The sequence below is a fragment of the Nycticebus coucang genome, chromosome 4, assembly GCF_027406575.1.
Source record: "Nycticebus coucang isolate mNycCou1 chromosome 4, mNycCou1.pri, whole genome shotgun sequence".
NCBI lineage: Eukaryota > Metazoa > Chordata > Mammalia > Primates > Lorisidae > Nycticebus > Nycticebus coucang.
This window is the reverse complement of record NC_069783.1, coordinates 84,353,598-84,373,763: the sequence shown is the minus strand read 5'-3', so window position 1 is coordinate 84,373,763 and position 20,166 is coordinate 84,353,598. Positions and strand designations below refer to the sequence as shown.

Genomic DNA, 20,166 nt, shown 5'->3' with positions numbered 1-20,166 from the left:
TGTGCCAGCAGCGGGCCGGGCGGGCTGCCAAGGCCTGCGGTGACTGAGTGCTTGGGCTTCCAGCTCGCGTGCTTTCCCTGCCCTCTGCCCTCCGTGGCGCCAGCAGGCCTTCCCAGCGAGCGCTCAGAACATCTGGAGTCTGGGGCTGCCAGGAGGGGGGGCTGCGGCAGCCGGGCGGGGGACCCTCTGTTCCAGCGGAGCTCCCATGGACTCACCAGCAGGCCCGCCTCGCAGAACAGCTAATCAAAACCACAACGCCCGAATGGGAACCAGGCGCACTCCCAGCTGCAGCCAGAGGCCACCAGGCGACTTACCCTGGTGTCAGGCCTTGCTGGCGGCAGCGCTGGGGTGCTCAGCACTAACGATGCCCCCAGCCCACCCCACCCTCACCACCACCAGCGGGCTATTGGCTTCCCGCAGCTAAATGGAGTCTTAGGCGCTGCAGCCCACTGCTTACAGAAGAGCTGTTGCTCAGGGCAGGGCACCGCCTATAGCACCACACCAGGCACTTGCCGGGACCTCCCAGGCGTAGGCCACCGTGCCCAGCAGTGTGAGAGCCTCATGGAGCCGGCAGGCCTCAGGAGTCAAAGAGCTCAGAGTCTGAAACCAAAGAGACAAAACGGGTTCAAATCTGAGCTTCCCCATTTCCTAACCATGTGGCCCTGGGCAAGCGGCTGCCCTTCTCTTGACCTCAGTGTTCCTGCTGGGCACAGAGGAGTTTGTATGATGACAGGCAGAGATGACCTGAGGGAGGTGCCTGGCACACAGGGGGCACCCCACACACAGGCAGCATGACTGCCTGTGGTGGTCTGTTGATAAGTGTGATGGTACATCACAATGTTACACACATTCCTTAGTATGAATCCACGCACTTTGAAATCTGAGGATTTCTGGATTGGCCCCACTTGAAAGGTGTGGTACCAAGGGTTTGGGCCAAAGCACTAGAGAGAGGAGACCCCCACTCAGAACCGCTGATGCTCATCTGCTTTGGGCTTGTCAGTCATTCGTCCACCCTGGGCGCTGCCCTTTCCTGAGGCGTTTCTTCCTGGGGTTCCAATTCAGTTATTACCTTGCAGCTATAAATTCATGAGATTTCCTTTCTGGAACTCACTAAGAAAACTCCAGCCCTTTTCTTACAGCATCTTGTTTAATCCTTCTGGCAAGGCAGCAACAAGGAAGGTATGTGTGCTCTCACTTTACAGATGAGAGAACCCAGGAATCAAGAGGTCAAGCAACATGTCCAAGGTCACACAGCAAGCAATAAGTGACAGCACCAGGACGCAAACCCAGGTCTCCAACCCAGAGCTCTACACTTTGCCTACTTGGTTTTGCTGAGGGCCTCCCCAGTGTGCTTTCACGTATCTTAAGTGACAGCATCACAGAGAACTAAAAGAACTTACAGGGTTCTCTGGGGTCAGCCCCCACCCTACATAGACACCCCTGCTCCAACATTCTGAGGGCACTGAGACTCCACAGAGCTTTCCAGAGGGGAGTTCTGGCTCAGAGATGTGATCTCTGCATTCCCAAGGGTGGTACTTAGAGCATCACGGGGCTTCCAAGGTCTCTGAGCTCTTCTGAGCATTGTTGATTCTTCCTTGAGATGTCTGAAACCCTGAGTTTTCATTTGTGCCCAGTATGTTGGGGAGAAGGGTGGGAATCTATGAGTGCTTGCGGGGGGAGGGAGCAATGTGAACAAAGGAGAGAGGAAGAGGAGAAGGTGAAAGGAGAGAGAAAGCAGCACCCAGCCTTTATCCTGCCTCGCCTCAAGACCACCCAGGGAACCTCAAAGCCAGCTCAGCTGGGAGGCTCCCCAGCTGACAACTCCTCCAACCCAGGCCTGCCAGACGTGTGGCCTAATGGTGTCAAATGGGAGAAGAGAAACAGCAGCTGAAAGAGGACTCCGTGTTAGAACAACAGCTGGTGACAAATGTCTATGTAATTGGATTGCCAGAAAAAAACAAATTGAATCCATTTTTATGACTAGAGGGGAATTTGATGGTGGTTTCCCACCCACCCCCCTTTCTTCCCAGCATAGATAGACTCTGTGGGCTCTGAAGGCAGATGGCATTTAACTCAGTAACTTGGTCCAGAGTATTTGGAAATGAGACCCACCTGCCTACCCTGCTCCCACATGGGAAGCAGGACAGGGAAGTGGCAGGAGCCAGGCACACCTCTCTTACTGGCCAGGTGACCTTGTGCTGAGAGAATAAGATGAGGTGCCACTTCTTGGGGCTAGCGAGCAGAGTCCCTGGTACTCTGGGAGAGTCCACTGCACACTGGGTATTGTCAGCATTCTCGGGATACTGCACCAGGGTCCCAGTGCCTCCAGGAGTGACTTTCGGATCTGTGCGAAATCCATGATGGGCAGAAAGAAGTAACACAGGGGTAGTCATCAAGGCAGAAAGAGGGGCTGAGATGAGGCTGGCAAGGACCTTGGAAACCACTTAACAGTGGAGACCCAGGCTCCAGTTGAGACAAAGCCAGGACAGTGCCCCTTGGTAGACACTCCAGGGCCATATGAGGGGTCAGATTCAGGCAGGCTGGGGCTCTCAAGACTCTGCCTCATACACCCAGCCCTCTGGGAACAGTCCACAGAAGAGACAGGTGCCCACAGGTCCTATCCAAGGCTGTCCAAACAGTAAGGGGCCCCTTTTGCCACCTAAGCTCACTCCAACTCCTGTTCCTCAACCCCAAACCAATGTGCCAAGTCATGTTGTCCCTGACACTGAAGTTACGAGAGTCTGCACCCATAAAATTCTTCCAAAGAGGAGCCAGATCACCCTCAACCTGCCTCCCCTTCCAGAGAGCAGCAGGTCTAACTGGGAAGACACAGACAGAAGTGAGCAGCACCCAGCCTACCCGCCACCTCTGGCTCGGGATCAGCCTCAGGTCTGGTTGTAACCTCCTGGCCATGCAGATCCAGCTTCCCCAGGCACCACAGCTGCAGGACACCACCCAGGGCCCTCATTGTCCAGGCCTATGGTAGATCCTGGTCTTATCTCCCCCTGGCCCCAACCCCAGGCCTGTGAGCAACTTGAGTGCAGTAACTTACTGTCCATTTATTACCAAGGCTCAAAATACACCATCAATTTTAGTAAGTGCTGCTGCTGTTATTATTATTACTACTCAGTGGCTTAAAATCGCTGGAAGGGGGTGCCCTAAATTGTAGAAAATTGGCCCTTTCCTTTTTTTTTCTTTGTAGAGACAGTCTCACTTTATTGCCCTCGGTAGAATGCCTTGGCTTCACACAGCTCACAGCAACCTCCAAATCCTGGGCTCAGGCAATTCTCTTGCTTCCACCTCCCAACCAGCTGGGACTACAGGCGCCCACCACAATGCCCAGCTATTTTTTTATTGCAGTTTGGCCGGGGCTGGGTTTAGAACCCACCACCCTCTGTATATGGGGCCGGCGCCCTACCCACTGAGCCACAGCTGCCGCCCCAACTGGCCCTTTCCTATTTGGCAGGTCTGGCATAGCCCGCCCAGCCCAGGTGTGAAAGAACAGTTCTGCCTCTTCCTGCTCTTCCTCTTTCCCCTCCTCCTCCTCAGAAGCTCCCAGGAGTTGCTGCTTTAAAACAGGAGCTGCAGAAACATGGCCCAGAGCCAGGTGCTTAACATGCATTATCTCCAGGCTGCAGCCGGAGTCAGAACTGAACTCTCCGGAGCCTTCCACCCCTCCTGCCTGCGTCTCTGCCAGGCGGTCTCTGACACAGCCCTCTGCTACTGGGGACTCCAAATAGGGCTCCAAACCCTCAAAATCATATCCTGTGAGGCCCAGAAAGGAAAGACTCACTGTCTGCAGGACCCCAATGCCTCCATAGGGAAGGGCCTAGATGGGATGCACTCAGTCAAGTGCACCTTAACTCCCATTCTTAACACAGGCCTGAAGGGACAGGGAAGCTCATGAGAAGTGCAAGGGACCTCAGAGGACACTTGAGGCTCAGCATCCCAAGGAGTTGTCCTAAAGGAGGGTTGCCCGGCCTCCTGTGGAAATAGACTCTAAGGCAGGGGTCCTCAAACTGCAGCCCGCAGGCCACATGAGGTGGTGTGATTGTATTTGTTTTGTTTTTTTACTTCAAAATAAGATATGTGCAGTGTGCATAAGAATTTGTTCATAGTTTTGTTTGTTTTTTTTTTAACTATAGTCCAGCCCTCCAACAGTCTGAGGCACAGTGAACTGGCTCCCTGTTTAAAAAGTTTGAGGACCCCTGCAAGGGAACAGGCCCCCAGTGGAACAGCTCAAATAGCCATCAATCACTCCAGTGATGACTATCACCATTCCAGCTACAGCAGACATCTGCCCATGGTTCCCAGAGCCTGCAGGCCCAAACCTTTGCTCCCCTACCTGGCAGGCCCATCATCAGAACTGTACTAAGGCTTTAAACCCTAGTTAATCTGCAACTGAGTTGCTAGGAGGGTAACCACGAAGCTATCCTCCACCACATACCTTGTTAGAAATTAGTTTACCAGACCAGTTTCCACAACCATAGACAGTGCCGGGGGCAACAGACTCCAGCATGGTTCATTTCTGGTAGGAAGGAGCTGGGAAGCTAGTGGCCCTCAGGGGGCCATCTCATCTTCCAGGAAAGAACAGCCAGGGACCCCAACAGCCCTAAGTGAGAGGGACTGAAGTTGGATGGAGGGGTCTCGTACAGAAACCGCACCCTCAGGATGCCCTTCAGAACCAAACTGGGCCTTCTCAAAGGTCAGACCAACAGGCCAGCCCGAGAGTGGTAGGACAAGGACTGCAAGCCCATCCAGCCCATGAATGTGCCTCCTGACCCAGAAAGGGCAGAGCAGACCCCTGGATGGAAGGTTCTAGTTCTCGTCCCTCTCCTACTCCCTCATGTCCCAGCAGGACGGTAGGCAATCCCCCAGCGCTCCCGCCCACCAAGGCCCCCAACACTGGTTGGAGGCTTATGTTAGAAGCAAGAATTCTGTTTGCCTTTTCCCTTTTCTCACCATAACTACTCCTAGTTTTCAAATCCTCTTCACCAAAGAGTGTTCAGTCACTGCTTGGCTGTAGGGACTAAGTGGCAAGTTATCTTGTGCCTGTACCACCTATCCTACGTCTGGCACACAGAGGGTAGTCAGTAGCTGCCCACAAAGGAAGAAAGGGAGAGGAGAGTGTGTTTGCCAAGGAGAGCTTTCAAAGGCCAGTCTCTTTGCTTGGGGACCCCTGCAGTGGTCACATATCCTACAAGGGGCTGAAGAGGGTAGAGGGAGGGAAGGAGGAGCTCTTCCCACACCTGAGTTTCTAGGCTTCCCCTGATGCTGCCTGGGTACCACCACTCACGCCCTGAATTTCTCCAGCCACTGTCCAGAGAAAAACCACTCCAGAGCAGCCTCTCACCCAAGCATGTTCTCAGCCTCTTCCCGTAAAGTTGCAACCAGAAACAATTTACTGTTAGAATGCTGCAAGCCTTTTCAAAGAAACAGTCCCACATATGAAGGGAAAAAATGTATTAGTCTAATTGTCCTGGCAGTTGGTTCCCCAAACAGAATCTCCCTAAGTAGAAGTGGGGCCTCAGAGGCCCAGGCAGGTGCCACAGGAGGAGGAAAATAAAGCAGCAAGATTCCAATTACAACTCAGAAGTCAGGACCAGCTAAAGATGTGCTCCCCATTCAGGCCATCTCAACTCTCCAAACAAAAGGGTAGGGCAAGGAGGAAGGGCAGGGAATCCCCTTCCCTGGGCCTCAGGGTCCACAAATCTACTCTCTGGCAGAACATGTGCTAGAGGCTCAGCGTGATGCCACACATCCCAACCAAGGGGGCGGGGAAAGAGGGGACAGCACAGCCAGACTAGGAGAGACAGACAGACAGAGGAAGGATGACGACCAGCATTAAAGACTTGGGCAGCAAAAGCACAAGTGCCAAGAAGGTGGGTCACAGGGACCAGAAAGAGGTGCCTGAGTGCAAGGGCTCCAGGGACACCAGGAGTCACAAGATGGGAAGAAAACTAACTACTTGGGACACACCAAGGGCCCACGATTGCAACAGCTGCAGGGCCAAATCTCAATTATTCAGTTACAACTACTGAATTGGGGAATGGTCTGGGAAGGGCTCCAAGATGAACTCTGGTCCCCACAGGGAAACCCAGGATCAGCCAAGTGTCCTGAGTATCTTCATATGGGAAACGTGGCCCTATGGATAGTATGATGTGAGTCTGTGAGACAGTGAAGGTCGACAGGGCAAAGACAGACCCAGAAGGGCAGACTGAAGGCAGGGAAGTGCCCTCAGGCTTGGGCTGGCTGGAGGAGGTAGGAAGAGAACTGTTTCTACCCTGGAACTCCCATTCAGGCCCCAAAGCCCCTCCAAGACAACTAAGGTAAGCAGGTCCCGCAAGATGAGTCTTGAGTTCAAACCTGAGGGTCTTAGGGTCCCATTACCCAGGGATGAGGAGGCTGTGAGGGTCCCGCATGCCCAGTGTGCACCTCACTCTCACACAGTGACTCATTTCATTTTCAAGGTAGTTCACGATTGAGTATTTCCACCATCCCATTTATCAGTGAGGAAACCAGCTGCAGGAGGGTTAGAAATGGGTCCAAGATGGCACAGCTGGTCGGTAGTGAGCCAGGGCTCAACCCAGGGTTGCTGGATGCTCTTAACCATAATCAGTCTCCTTAGTCTTCCAATCTGTACAATGGGGAGGTTGGTGTCTTAGATTTATGGTGACTTTAGGAGAAGCCAAAAGCTCAGCTCTGCCTGGGCTCCTCACCCTCCTTGCTCCTCTTCCTCAGCAGGGTGGTGGGGGCAGCCTCCTCTCAGCCTAGAACCCTGCTCCAGGAGAGCCAGGAAAGGGAGGGGCTTCCCCGCTCCTGCCTTCTGTGGAGAAGAGGAGGAGGTGGGGGAGGGATGGGGGGATGGGGGCGGGCCAGGCAGTGGGGTGGGAAGGGGACAGGGTGCTGCCCACCCTGCCCATCCACACCTCTGATGAATGCCTGGATGCCAGGGGAAGTTCATGGAGAGTTTACGAAGCTTCTTTGTCACAGCGCACCGCATGGAGCCATCAATCACGCCTTCATTTACCGGGTCACTTTCCAGAGGAAAGCGCCCAGCGCAGCAGTGGCGCTTCCTCTCTCACGCACTTGATGAGGATTTCATCTAACTGGTCCACATTAAATCACTCCCAGGAATGCAGGTTCAATTAGAAGCAGTAGCTGGCTGTGAGGAGGTGGGCGGCCTTTCCTGGTGTGGGCCAGGGAGTCCATGGGGGCCTCTGGGAAACCAGGAGAACCCACCAAGGGGAGCGCCTGCTTGAAAAGAGTCTAGGGGAGAGATGTTAGGATAGGGGGAAGGGCAGACAGGAAGGAAGGAGGCTGCTGAAAGAATAGATGGAAGATGATGGGGTCGCCCGGCTCCCCTGGCGTCCTGCTCAGGGCAGCTGGAGTCCCTCCTCACTGACACAGACGCAGACCAGTCCCACTCTCTGTCTTGCTCCCTGCAGCCACGTAGAAATAGATCCAGAGGGCTGCAATAGGCCTGGCTCAGCATTCACCCCCATGGGAGACGGAGACGCCTAAAGCACAAGCCATCTGGGGACCCACAGCTGTGCCCAACACCTTTCTTCCTACACACATCCACTTAGTACAAGCTGTTCCTTCTGCCTCAGATGCTCTTCTGTCCTTGGCGTCCCCAGTGACCTCCTGGTTGTCATGCTAGTCCTACCGAGCTCAAATACTGCTTGCACCAAGATGCCCTTTCAAACTCCCTGGGGCAGAAGGGTTAACCTGTCCATCCTCTGCCTGGCCTTCCACACCTCTCACATAGCAGCACTGTCCTGCCTTATGTACGTATGGGAAGGTCTCTCTGACCATCTCGGAGCTGCATGGGGACAAGGACTGTAAGTCTGTCATCTTCATACCCCCACCCCGCTTGCTTGGCACATGGTTGGGGCTCAGTAAACCTCTCCTAAATGAATGAATATCACTTGCCTTAATGCACAGCCTCAGATGACCCACAGATCAAGTCACCTTCCCAAAACCTGCCAAAGGATTGTCACCCCGTTCAGGGGAATCTCATCCTGATAGAACCACAAGAGGAATTAAGCCCCAGAGCACCTAAGGCCAGAAAGGGCTTCAGAGCTAAACAGTGACTGTCCAAGGTCACCCAGCAGCCTGATTACCAGGCATAAGGTCACACTCATAATCTCAGGAAGGTGAGGAGCCCTGAAGCTGGGGTGACCACCAGCAGACTTCCAAGAGCTGCCCTCTGGCCCCTTCAGAGTTCTGGGTATGAATGGGGCAAGTTCCTGTTCCTGCCCCATGTCCTCCCCAGAGGACAGTGCCCAAGTGGCTGGTACATACCTTGCGCTTCTTGGCACGTCCCTCGGCCTGCAGGGTACGGGTGCAGCGCTGTACACACTCGGAGAAGCTGAGGTTGCTGTGGTCTGCGCTGTAGTCGAGGTCAGCCAGCCGCGCCAGGGACAAGATGTAGTTACAGGCAATCCTCAGGATGGCCAGTTTGGACAGCTTCTGCCCATATGAGTAGCATGGCACCTGGTGGGGGAGAAGGTGTCAGGAGGGTTTGCAGGAGTCTCTGTGCTGAGCAAGCAACCCCCGTGCCCTCCTTGGCCAGGCAGGTGTGGGGAAGGTGATCTGTCTGAGGTGCACCTGGGCCCTCCACCCTGACTTTCTCATCTGTTCCAAATACCTGTTTTTTACACACACACAGAGGGACACATCCACATTCCCATTTTGCAGGGGAAGAAACTGAGGCTCAGCTCATTCAATTCATCCGAATAAAAGCACAGTGAATTTCCACCATGACAGAGCTCTGTCCTCCACGTTCCCTGAGAAGGAGTCTCTCCAAGAGAACAGACTTTTTTTTTTCCAGCTCTGATATTCTTCCATTCATTTATTCCCTAACACTTGTTTTGTTGAATATTTGGGGATCCAATAACTCATAACATGATTCCTGCCTTCAGAGAACTTACACTCAAGACTGATGTTGTAATGTCATAACAGAGATAGGTACCTGGGACTCTGGGAACACACAGGAAACTGTCAGTGCTCAGCTGGAAAACACATGCATAGTTTTCTTTTTTTATCTTTTTCTGTATGCCCTCTGGAACTGGGATGCTGCCGGGCAGACAACGATTGCTTAATAAATACAGCCCCCAACAAACTTGACCCTTTCTGTCACTGTTTCATTATCAACTGGATACTTCATAATCGCACAGGGATTTGTAACAGGGTGAGGAGAAGCCTCTAACTTTTTAAGGTCATTTACCAACATTTGTGCTACATGAACAAAAAGCTACAAAAACTGTGGCACAGCTGAACAGTGTTCTATGCTGTGATGTGGAAATATCTCCACAAAATCGATCTGACAGGCGCTAACCAATAGATCCTACTATTTCTACAATGTGTTGTCCACCTAAATGGCTGGTCTCTTCTTTCCGACAGCTCTTCAGGATCTATACGTGGTATCCGTATCACTGATTAACCCGTACCCCACAGAGATGGGGACCACACAGCACATTCACACAAGTATTTAGTAAGCACCCCCCACATGCCAGGCATTCTTATAGGCCAGTGGTTCTCAATCAGGGATGATTTTATCTCTCAAAGGATGGTTGGCAGTATATGGAGACATTCTTGATTATAACCACAAAAGAGGTGTGATTGGGAGGGGAGAAGCCAGGGATGCTGCTAAACATCCCACGATGCACAGGATCCTGCACCCCCACAACAAGGAATTACCTGGCCCAAAATGTCAACAGTGCCAAGGATGGAAATCTCTATTCTAGGCCCTGGGAATAAAGTATGAACAAGGCAATCAACTCAGACTGGGGACCTTAAATGCATCACCCACTCTGATCTCACTTTAAACCTCACTCGCGTCCTACATCAGAGGAGTCTGCCCTCAACAGAGCTCTGGCAGCATCCCATCTGTTCTGGACTGCCCATGCCTCCCTGCAAGCTGAGGGGGAAGGCCATGTCTGCGGAGTCCCGCACGGGCCCTGCCAGTAACAGACTCTCAAAAGGTTTGTTGATTGAGGAAGTAATCTTCTCCATATCTACTCCAGAATGTTCTAGAGTGGGTTAAAAAAACCTGTCCTCTCTCTGAGGATGAAGATTTAGCAGGCTGGCATAGAGCCTGAGACATATACCTGGGTTTGTCACCTGGGTTCAACTCCTGGAACTGGCTCTGCCAACCTGGGCAAGAGACAGAATCTTTCTGAGCCTCAGTGTCCTTGTCATACTGTGAACAGGACTGGCCTCACAAGAAGGTAAAGATTAATTGAGATGACGTATGCATTGCAGGATAAGGCCTGATAGAAGGCCATGACATTATTACAGTCAGAATCACAGGTCTCCAAAGAGGGCCTCCAGAAAGAGTGAGAAGCAGGTCTGGAGCCAGGACACGTGCTCCCCCCTTCCCTTTCCCAGGGGTCCAGAGACTAGGAAACCCAGGGAAGAGGAAAGGGTGACAGAGAAAAAGCCAACTCTCATACATTCCCATCCCCCACTCCCACCCTGGCCACAGCCCCAAACCCATCCAAGAAAAGCTGGCAGAAAAATGCACTTTGCTTATTCCCAACCAGAATCCAGAAAATCCTGCTTTATCAGCCTGAACAAATAAACAAGGTCTGGTCGTCCTGGGGCAGGGAAGGGGGTCTCAGGGGCCAGCCAGCATCTCTGCCTCCTGCTCACCCACTGAGAAGGTGTGCTGGCCCCGGGGTGGGCGGGGGGCGAGGCTCTGGGGACTGGGCACAGCCTGGTGGCAAGGCCCCCAGAATTGTTTTCACTCAGATGCCCTGCAGGGGCTTTCCCATAAATACCCAGCAATTTGAATCCCTGGCTCATTAGGGCTTTGCTGGGCTTCCAGCAGGGAGCTGGGATCGTGGGAGGGCTCTGCTCACTGCCACCCAGGGTCACTGTGGCACTATAGAGCAACAGACGCAGCCAAGGCCAGCCTCATACTAGGTTAGAGGCCAGTTTTGTTCCAGAGTTGTCACTTTGTCCCATTGCATCTGTCAAGCTCCAGGTCTAACAAGAAGAAAAACAGCTAGTAAGCTCTCTGGCACTGTTGTAGCTATTTACAGGTAGTATTATCCCATTTAAAACCTTTCTCCTAAATAAAGACGATTATCCCATGTTCAATGAGGAAACAGAGAGGTGACATGTAGGGCCCCAGATTACACTGGTTGAAACCAGAAGCTCGTCTGACTGGTACCCAAGGAAGGCACATGGCCATTGGGCTCCCACTATAAGAGGTGGCCACATAGGGAACACCAAGCGCTCCTATCAGGTAGTTGCCCGCTTCCTCCCACCTCCAGGAGTGGCTCAGCTCACCTGGCTAATTCCAGACCCTCCTGACATCCAAGCCCCAGGATGCAGCCACCCAGCCCTGGCACCCCAGCTCAGAGGCACCTGGCCTGGGCTACCCCAGCGACCTGAGAATCTGGCAACCAGCTCTGGTTCCAGGAGGCCAATATGGGATGGAAAGAGCTGGTCTGAATTCTGGGCACTTACCAGTAGTATTACTGTGAGCAAGTGCCCTCACCTCTCTGAGCCTCAGTACCCCCATCTGGAGAGCAGGAACAACAATTCTGTGTACCACACCCTGCTTCGGGGACTACATGCAGCAACTCATGCAAGATTCTGTACAGCAGACTCCAGTGCCCATGGAGACCCAGCCACCTTGCTGATTCCTGTGATCTTGAAGGCCAGGCAGAGGATGGGGGTTCTGAGTACAATGTCTATATTCATCTGTTAAGCAGCCCAATGAGGTATAAATGATCACTTTCACTTTACGGAGAGGGGTGTGACCTCCACCCCCAGGCATGAAGAATTCTCTGGATCGCTTAGCTGGTGAGAGATAAGCTGGATTTTGAACTTGTGGTTTAGCTGGGCTCTTTCCAATGAGCCAGCAGGAATTGCCTGGACATGAGCATCTGTAGCCTAAGGTGGGGAGGCAGACTGGTCACCCTCTGAGCTGGTGATGGGACAGTTCTGGGCTGATGATGCCACGGGTCCATGACCTTTGTGCATTACCTCTTTGAGCATCCACAGCAAGGCCCCAAGTCCACCCACCCACTCCACCACCTGCAGAGGACCCCACAGTGGTTTTCTGCTCACCCTGATCAGAGGACACAGGCTCACCCTCCTGACAGACTTCCACGAAAATAACAGGACCTGCCTCATGCTCATCCCACACGGATTGTTAAACTTCAGAGGAGCAGATTTTGGCATTTTCATAAGGTCCCTCAAACCCCTAAAACATTCCATCAAAACAGCTCCAGCAAACAGGAAAAAGCAGGAAGGGCAATGACCTGGGAGCCAGAGGGACTGGCTCTACCCTGGCCATCCATGTGACCTCAAGTAGACCCCAAACCTTATGGAACCTCAATGTCCTCACCAATAAAATGAGCATCAGAATGCCGGCAAATGTGGAGAAGCATCATAAAGAAACAAAGTCAAGAACCTCAAATGAGAATGCAGGGGAGGCCTCAAAGCCCTCTGCCTTCTTGCTTCTGTGCCAATTCCTGCCTACCCTTCAGCCCTCCTGAAAGGCCAAGACTCCTGGACCCACAGAGCCCTATATCCAGGACACATAGCTGAGCATTGGTTCCAACTGAAACCATTCTCTAATCATTCATGTCAGTGAGTGCTGGATTTCTGGGGTGAAGTCACTCTACCCAGAGCTGTTCAAGGTCCTTGTCAAGATCTATTTCAATAGGTTCTTTTAAATCCCAACCACCCATACAGCCACAAGGCCAGCCCCTGAAAACCTGAGTCTTAGCGGTTAAGAGCTGTAGCTCCAGGGCCAGACAGGCTTGGGTACAGATCTTGGTCACTCTGTGACCTTGAGCAATTTGCCACCTCTCTGTAAGTGTTCTTGCCTGTAACAAGGGAAGGTAGCACTATAGATATGCAACAGCAAGCCCAGGTAAGGCTCATAGTCCCCTGCAATGGGGCTTAACAAGCAGTTACCCTAGTGACTGGGGATGTGATGGAAAAGGAGAAGGGCCTCTGTCACATGGAGCCCCAGCACAAGCAGGCTTGTCCCCCATAGCCTGAGGGGATGTACACAGGCTGCCCTGTCCCCCCCCCTCCCTTTTACATGTGGGGTGTAAGAATGAGGGAGGTGCTGAGCTGGGTGCATAATCCCCAAGCCCCCTCCTGGGCCACCCTGAGTTCACTCCATGAGGATCCCTGGGGGACTCTAGGGAGAGCAGAGGAGGTATAGTTCCTCACCACTCTCCAGTACTGCCATCCCTCCAGCAAAACAGGGGCTTTAGGGGAGAGAGGAAATCCACACACACCAGATACCCTTGGGGGGGGGGAGCACAGTTTGTGAGACAGAAAGTTCCACTGCTCTAGCCCCTCCTCTCACCACCCAGCAAGATCATCCTTTCCCTTCAACCCCTCCCAGCTGGCAGGGAGCAGCCCTGCACAGGGACCAGGCCCAGCTGTGCACACATGGCCTTCACATGAGGTGGCAGGGAGGGCTCTGGTGCAGCTGGGCTGGTGGCATGTGCTACAGCCTGACCATCTGCCCTGCACAGCCCCCCCACCCTCTGGCCAGAGGGCCTCTTCCCACCTGCACCTCGCAGGTGGCCATGCAGCCTGTGTCCCCTGTTCCCTTTCGGTTGGTTGAGAGGATAGTGGAGCTTAACAAAATAGAAGCCTGTCTGGCTTCTTCGTGCTGAGTTTGGATGGCTCCAGGGCATTAGACAGACTGAGGAACAGAGCTGTTCAAAGCCTCTAGAACTCTGATTCAAATCCAGGGTCTACAGTGACAGTGACACGCAGCTATGCAGGCTGCGACTATATGATGCCTTGGAGGCACCACCACCCTGGAGTCTGGTGAACAGCATGCCAAAGTGGCATGCAGCACAAAACCCACAAGGCCACAGGCAGTGGCAAAAGGCTGGGATACCTCAGCCAACTTATGTAAGCTCTCTGAACCCCAGTGAAATGGGGCAGGGGATAGAGAGGGTAGGATAACAATACCTATTTATTAAACGAACCAATATACATAACATGCTTAGCACTATCTCTGGCACAAAGTATGGGATAAGTGGTAGCTGCTGTGATGGTTATTAGAGAGTTCTTACCGCTATGTCTGTTGAGAGCCTTGACCAACCCTGAGGACCTTGGAAATGCTTAAGAAATGTTCCCTCTTCTCATAGCTCCCATTCCTTGCCTCACTGGCTCTATGCAAAGAAGCTATGGATGAGGTAAGTGATATTACCATTTCCCAGCATGAGCAGCTAAGACCCAGAGAGGAACAGTGACTTGTCCACAGCGACACAGAAAGCATGAAGCACAAGCACGACTCAGAGGCTGGCCTTTGGACTCCCAAGTCAGTGTTTCTTTCATCATACCAACCTCTGGAAAATGAAGTCCCAGCCCACAGCCACAATCCCAGATCCGATCTTAATGCCACGGCGGCCCCAGCCCCATTTTGGGCAGAGACACTTTCTGCCTTTCCTCCCTTCCCAAGGGCCCATTTCAAACAGGCAGGCTTCAGCCTAGATCCAGAGCTACAGCCAGTCTGAACTGGGGCAGGGGGAGGGGCACATTATACAGGGGAGGCTGAGACGCAGAAGAGGAAAGAGATCCTCTGGAACATAGGACTTTCTCAGCAAATGGATGCTGTGGTGGTGGTGTGGAGCATGGCGGGGACATGGTAGATGTGGTCTCAACCCCTGGCTCTGTGACCAGACATGCACTGTATTTCTTTCCTTCCCTGATAACAAGCAGATGCCCACTATGGCCTAGCAGCCTTTTCAGGGAAGGGTCAGAATGGTTGGGGGGAAGGAGGAAACAAATAGAAGCAGGTGCTTCCGTGACCGTGTATTTGTGTTTCCAGGACCAGGCATCTGTGTGTGCTCTTGGGCACACGCAATGAGCACATGTGTGTACCTGGGTGTGTATACACACTCTCTGCCTGACAGGGCTTGGGTTTTGCCTTCTGCTTAGATACACTGAACTTGTCCTTTTCATATACAACTTCCCACAGGAAGGGTGGAAGTGAAAGGAGACCAGAATTAATAATCTCATCTCAGAGAGTCTGCCAAGTGGACACCCAGCCTCAATTATTAACAAACATCACAGGTTAGGGGTTGGGGGGAGCCCATGACGCTGACATGGATGGCACTGTGGGAAGCATTTGACGAGGTAGGCATTCCAGAAACAGCTGTCATTTCCCCAACCTTCCAGGTGATCTTAGACAAGTCTTCTTCCTTTTCTGGGCCTCAGCTTTCTATTCCATAATACAAGTTGATCCAATCCTGATAGGGATATTGTTAAGACAGAATAAGGTGGAATTTTTTTTTCTTTTTTTTGAGACAGAGACTCACTTTGTCGCCCTTGGCAGAGTGCCATGGTGTCACAACTCATGGCAACCTCAAACTCTTGGGCTTAAGTGATTCTCTTGCCTCAGCCTCCCAAGTAGCTGGAACTACAGGCCCCAGCCACAACGCCTGGCTATTTTTAGAGACGGGGGTCTCACTCTGGCTCAGGCTGGTCTTAAACTCCTGAGCTCAGGCAATCCACCCACCATAGCCTCCCAGAGTGCTAGAATTACAGGTGTAAACCACCTCGCCTGGCCAGTGAGGTAGAATTTATTGTTGAAAGCAGTAAAAGCCCCTGGACAAGTGAGATGTAATAAGTAACTCAGATAAATATTCTCACTCAGAACAGAAAGGGGCAGCTGGAAGGGTAGAAAGGGCTTGCCCTGAACTGGAGGTCAAAGGACCTAGGTGCCAGCTCTGTCCTGCTACTTACCAGCTGTGAGGCTCAGGCATGAGGCCTCCCCAATCTGGGAGGAACTTCCTTAGTTGCAGGATGAACAGGTGGACATGCATCTCTGTCCGTCTGCCAACCTTCTGCCCCAGGAGGTGGGTTACAAGACATCCCACAGAATGCTACCCTTACCTAGGCATTGAGATAGAGCTGCTGGCCCAGAGTGGGACTGGCTGCACCACTGTGCCCACTGCCCAGGGTATCAGCTGGTATGGCTATAGGCAGAGGCTTAGCCCGGTCTGTGACAGCCACCTGACCTCCCCACACTCACCCCATCTAACCAAACATCTCCCCCAAGTCCAAGCAAGACACTTTGGATCAAAAGCCATAAGGCCTCTTTACCCAGGGAGTTCAATTTCCTTCCCATGGACAAAAACAGGCACTATAGCCCTCTTGTCCCCCACTCCTCAGAAGGAAGGAGAGTATGATTCAAAAAGAAGATCACGGTTTCTGAAATGTTTTGTTGTTGGCTAAGGACCAGAGAGGTTGAGAAACTTTCCTGGAGTCACACAGCAATTCAGCTACAAAGCATGCAAAGAAACTCACTCCACAAACCAGTCACATTCACCTACAACCCTTCTGCATGCCCTGTGTGAGGTGGGGGTAAGCACTTACCACATCCTTCCTAGATCTCCTTTTTCTCTAAGAAAATGAGAAGTCTAGAACCCCAGGGCAGTCAGTGCCAACCTTGTTTAATGAGTACTTGTAAACTGCCCCTCCCCACCATGGTTAAGTCTTGGGTATTCTTCTACCCCACTGGCAGAGGCACTGTCCAGTGAGGGAAGTCCCAACCAGCTCCCAACTAAGAAGTCCCCAACTGGCCCCAGAACTAGGCTCTGCAGATCCCCCAGAGGGAGGCTCCTGACTGGCTGGACCCCTGGGCAGAGCTGCCTCCCTCACTACAGGATGAGGGGTGGGGTTGAAGCAATGTCCTGGGAAGGCTCCCACCAGCCAATTCTAGAGGCCACCCCTGGGGAGAGGGCGCAGGCGTGTAGCTCAGGTTCTTAAGGACACCAGGGCCAAGGATGCAGAAGTAGAAGCAACCTAAGTGTCTGGGCATCCCCGCTGGGAGCTGGGGACTGAAGAGGGGTGACAGGCTCCCTAGGACTGCCGGACTCTCACTCCCCACTGCTCCACCACAGCATTCCGGGACTCAACACCACTAACAGGGGCCCCAAGACTCTGGCCACGACAGATGCCGGCAAGAGATTAAATTAAATCTGAATTAAAACAGATTCACAGATTCCCACATTCCCCCCCTTCACATCCCATCGCTCCCACGAGACTTCGGGAGACAAATACTCACCGTCATAAAAGTGAACTGTGATGGTTAAAGTCAGACTCTTAGACTGGGCTACCCCCCGCCCCCCGCGGGGGGATGCACATGCCTGAGCCAGAGACCTCGAACGTTTACCCCCACTTTACACAGTAAGATTCGAACCAACGCTGTGCAAGGTCACTGCCTCAGGACTGCCCAAACCTGTCTTAGCCCCGGGGCCGACCAGAAGGGGACAGCTTGTCCCTTAAACACACCCCTAGCCTACAGTCGCCCCGCCATCCACCCACCCACTACGGCGATCGCCCTCGGGCACGCTGAGTGAGTGCGGAGAGGAGCTGGTACCTGCTTCCTGAGTGCCTCGAAGGCTGCGCTGATGGTGTGCACCCGAGTCCGCTCCCTGGCGTTGGCCAGGAGCCTCCGGGTCTGCTGCAGGGCTTTGATCTCCGAGGAGGCAGCAGTCGCTTCGGCTGGCCGTTTCCTAGGCGACGCGGAGGAATCCGGGTGGTTATTGTAAATTACGTGTGAAATTGAAGAGTAGGAACTTTCCCCGGGGCGCGTGGGGGGCGCAAGACGCACTACGGGATCTGGGGGCGCTGCAGGCGCTAGAGGCGCTGGGGGCGCGGGGCGCGCAGGCGGTGCGCACAGTAAGATGCGGGGACGCAGGCCGGGCTCCCGGAAAGGCTGTGCCTCGGGACCCGCGGGTATTTGGCCCTGCGGCGCCGACGCCGGCGGCGGCGTGGGGAGTCCCGGCCCCACTGCGCCCAGGGTAAAGCCGCGTCTCCGCACATCCGAGACTTCGGGCGCCCGGGAGCCCCCCCGCTCCCGGTTTATGTCCGCGCCCCCACTTTGGGGAACAGCCGGAGCCGCTGGGGCTGGCACTGGGACCGGCTGCAGCCGCTGGGTCCTGTCCCGAAGCCCGTTGGTGGCGACCGCGCCGGGCTCAGGAGCTTCCAAGTCCAATCGGAAAGTTTTATAGCCATTCGCGCGCCGCGCCGGCTCCTTGCCTTTCCGCTTGAGCTTCTTGAGACCATTCAGCTCCTTCACGCACACGGTCTTCCATGGCCCGTCCTCGAGGACTGGGATGTGCTTCATGGCTCGGACAGCGCGCGAGGCAGGGGCGGGGGGCTGCCCGGGACGCTCACTCGCCGCGCCCGCTCTGCACGCCGCGCGCGGGCTCTGTCCCGGCAGCGCTCAGCGCCGCGGAGTCTCTCGCTCTCCCCCTTCGCTCCCTCGCCCTCCCTTGCCGCCTCCCTCCCTCTCTCCTTTTCTCCCCCTCGCCCGGGGCAGCTGCGCCGCCGGCTCCGCGAAGCCGCTGGGCTGTCCGTTCCCGGAGCGCTCAGAGTGTCATCTGAAGTCCCTGCAGCCTAGCCAGCATTTCTGGAGAACGCCCGCTGAGCTCCATCTGTGTTTGTTTAGCCTCAGTTTACACAGAAGCCCAGTTCGCGAGATCAGTCAGCGCCGCCGCCCGGAGAGGAGGTAGCTCCCGCCGCCACCGCCTCCCCAACCCCGGCCGCCCGAGCCGCGAGCGCCTTTAAAGAAACAGGAAGCATTTTTCAAAACAGCTGGGCTGCCGGCCTCCTCCTTTGTCCGCGTGCTCTCTACCTCCCTCCCACCCTCATCCCTTCTGCCCAGAACCTGCCTCCTCCCGCGCTCCCTTCCCGCCCCCTGCTGTAGTCCCGGGTGCTTCTTTTCCCTGAGGACCGTCGGCTCCTGCGCGACCGTCTGGAGCACGTGACTTTGGACCCTTCGGCACTTCCCGAAATCGTAGCAGGGCCTTCTCTATCTGGCTTTGCTGTTCTCTCCGGGACGAAGCACCGATCTTCACCCCTCAGCATCTTCCCGCCTGCCCCTCCATCCCAGCTCAGCCCGGTGACTTCTTCAGGGGAAATCGGTGGAGAATAAGGGGGGCTCTGGCGTTGCCCGACGACCCTCACCCCCATAGAATCCAAGGCGAGCTGGAGCAGGGAAGCTAGGAGGAGAGAGTTTAAGTCATAGTGAAACTGAGGCTCAAGCTTCAAAGTCACACAGCGATTCAAACAGGCAGAGGAGCTTCAGATTTAGACCTAACCTCTGTGAGAATCTAAAGTCACACACCCCAGGCGCCCTGCTAAGCCCAGATTTACTCACATATGAAATGAGAGATTTGGAGAAAATCAACCCACAGTTACAGCATTGCTATGAGGAATTAAAGAATTAGGGACAGAAGACATGTCAGTGGCTAGAGGAGTGGTAGCTGTGATTATTATTGCTTTTATTAACTGAGGTAGAACAGCTCTTAGAGGCAGATTTCCTGGACACAAACCCCAGCTCTGCCACTTACTGTGTGACCTTGGGTAAGTCACTTACCCTCACTGTGCCTCCCTTTTTTCATCTGTAAAACAGGGGTCATAATCATACCTTTCTCTCAAGGTGGTTGTGAAGGATAATGGTGAGGGGCAGAAGTCAACTCCTCAAACCCCCCCAGTCCTCTGTGCCATTGTGAGGAGGGTTTTGGAAAGAGGTCAGATTAGTAGGCCCTCACACATCCTCTTGGAGGCCCACATTCCAGCTATATATCAAGCCCACACAGAGCTTAACTCCTCCCTGGTCCTTTTTCTGTGGCAGTTCCCCCTCAAGGCAGGTAGGCACTAAAAGCCCAAAAGGTGAATTTGGGTGAAGATAGATCCATGACCCTGGCCTTGAGCTCTGATGATAATGCAAGGACTCACACATAGACTGGAGTGCCCCCCCCCCACTCCAAGAGAGAATGCCTGGGGGTGCAGGAGGCAGGGACAGCATGTGGCCTGCAGCACACAAGGTCCTAGGAGATGGGATGGGGTCTGGGCAGAAGGTTCAAGGGCAGGATCATGGAGCTAGGGCCAGAAACCCATGTTAGGCCTTGGCATTTCAAGCATTGAGCCCCATAGCTGTAAGCAAGTCATTTCATCCCGTAGGAACTCTGTTTTCCATCTTTGAGGATATCTCTGTCCAGCAAACTACTCAGTGCAATTGGGAAAGTAAAAAGAGATCATGAAGGTAAAAGGGCTTTCTTTGACATAGCCTTCAAACAGACACACACCCTTGAGGCAGGCAGTTTTCTGACAACAGCAAATGTAAAACTCATTTTTCCTCCTGAGGTCAGTGCC

The 20,166-nt window shown here is 53.7% G+C and overlaps 1 protein-coding gene across 1 annotated transcript in view; it reads right to left on the bottom strand.

Moving 5' to 3' along the window:
• ATOH8 (atonal bHLH transcription factor 8) overlaps nt 1–18,621 on the bottom strand; it is a 34,695-nt gene extending 16,074 nt beyond the window's left edge. The window contains exons 1-2 of the mRNA XM_053586817.1: nt 17,384–18,621; nt 8,308–8,499 (exon numbers count right to left, since the gene is read on the bottom strand). Coding sequence (XP_053442792.1) covers nt 8,308–8,499; nt 17,384–18,133 — 942 coding nt within the window. The 5' untranslated portion in view covers nt 18,134–18,621. The remainder of the gene's footprint in view (nt 1–8,307; nt 8,500–17,383) is intronic.
• Between the last annotated feature and the right edge of the window lie 1,545 nt (nt 18,622–20,166).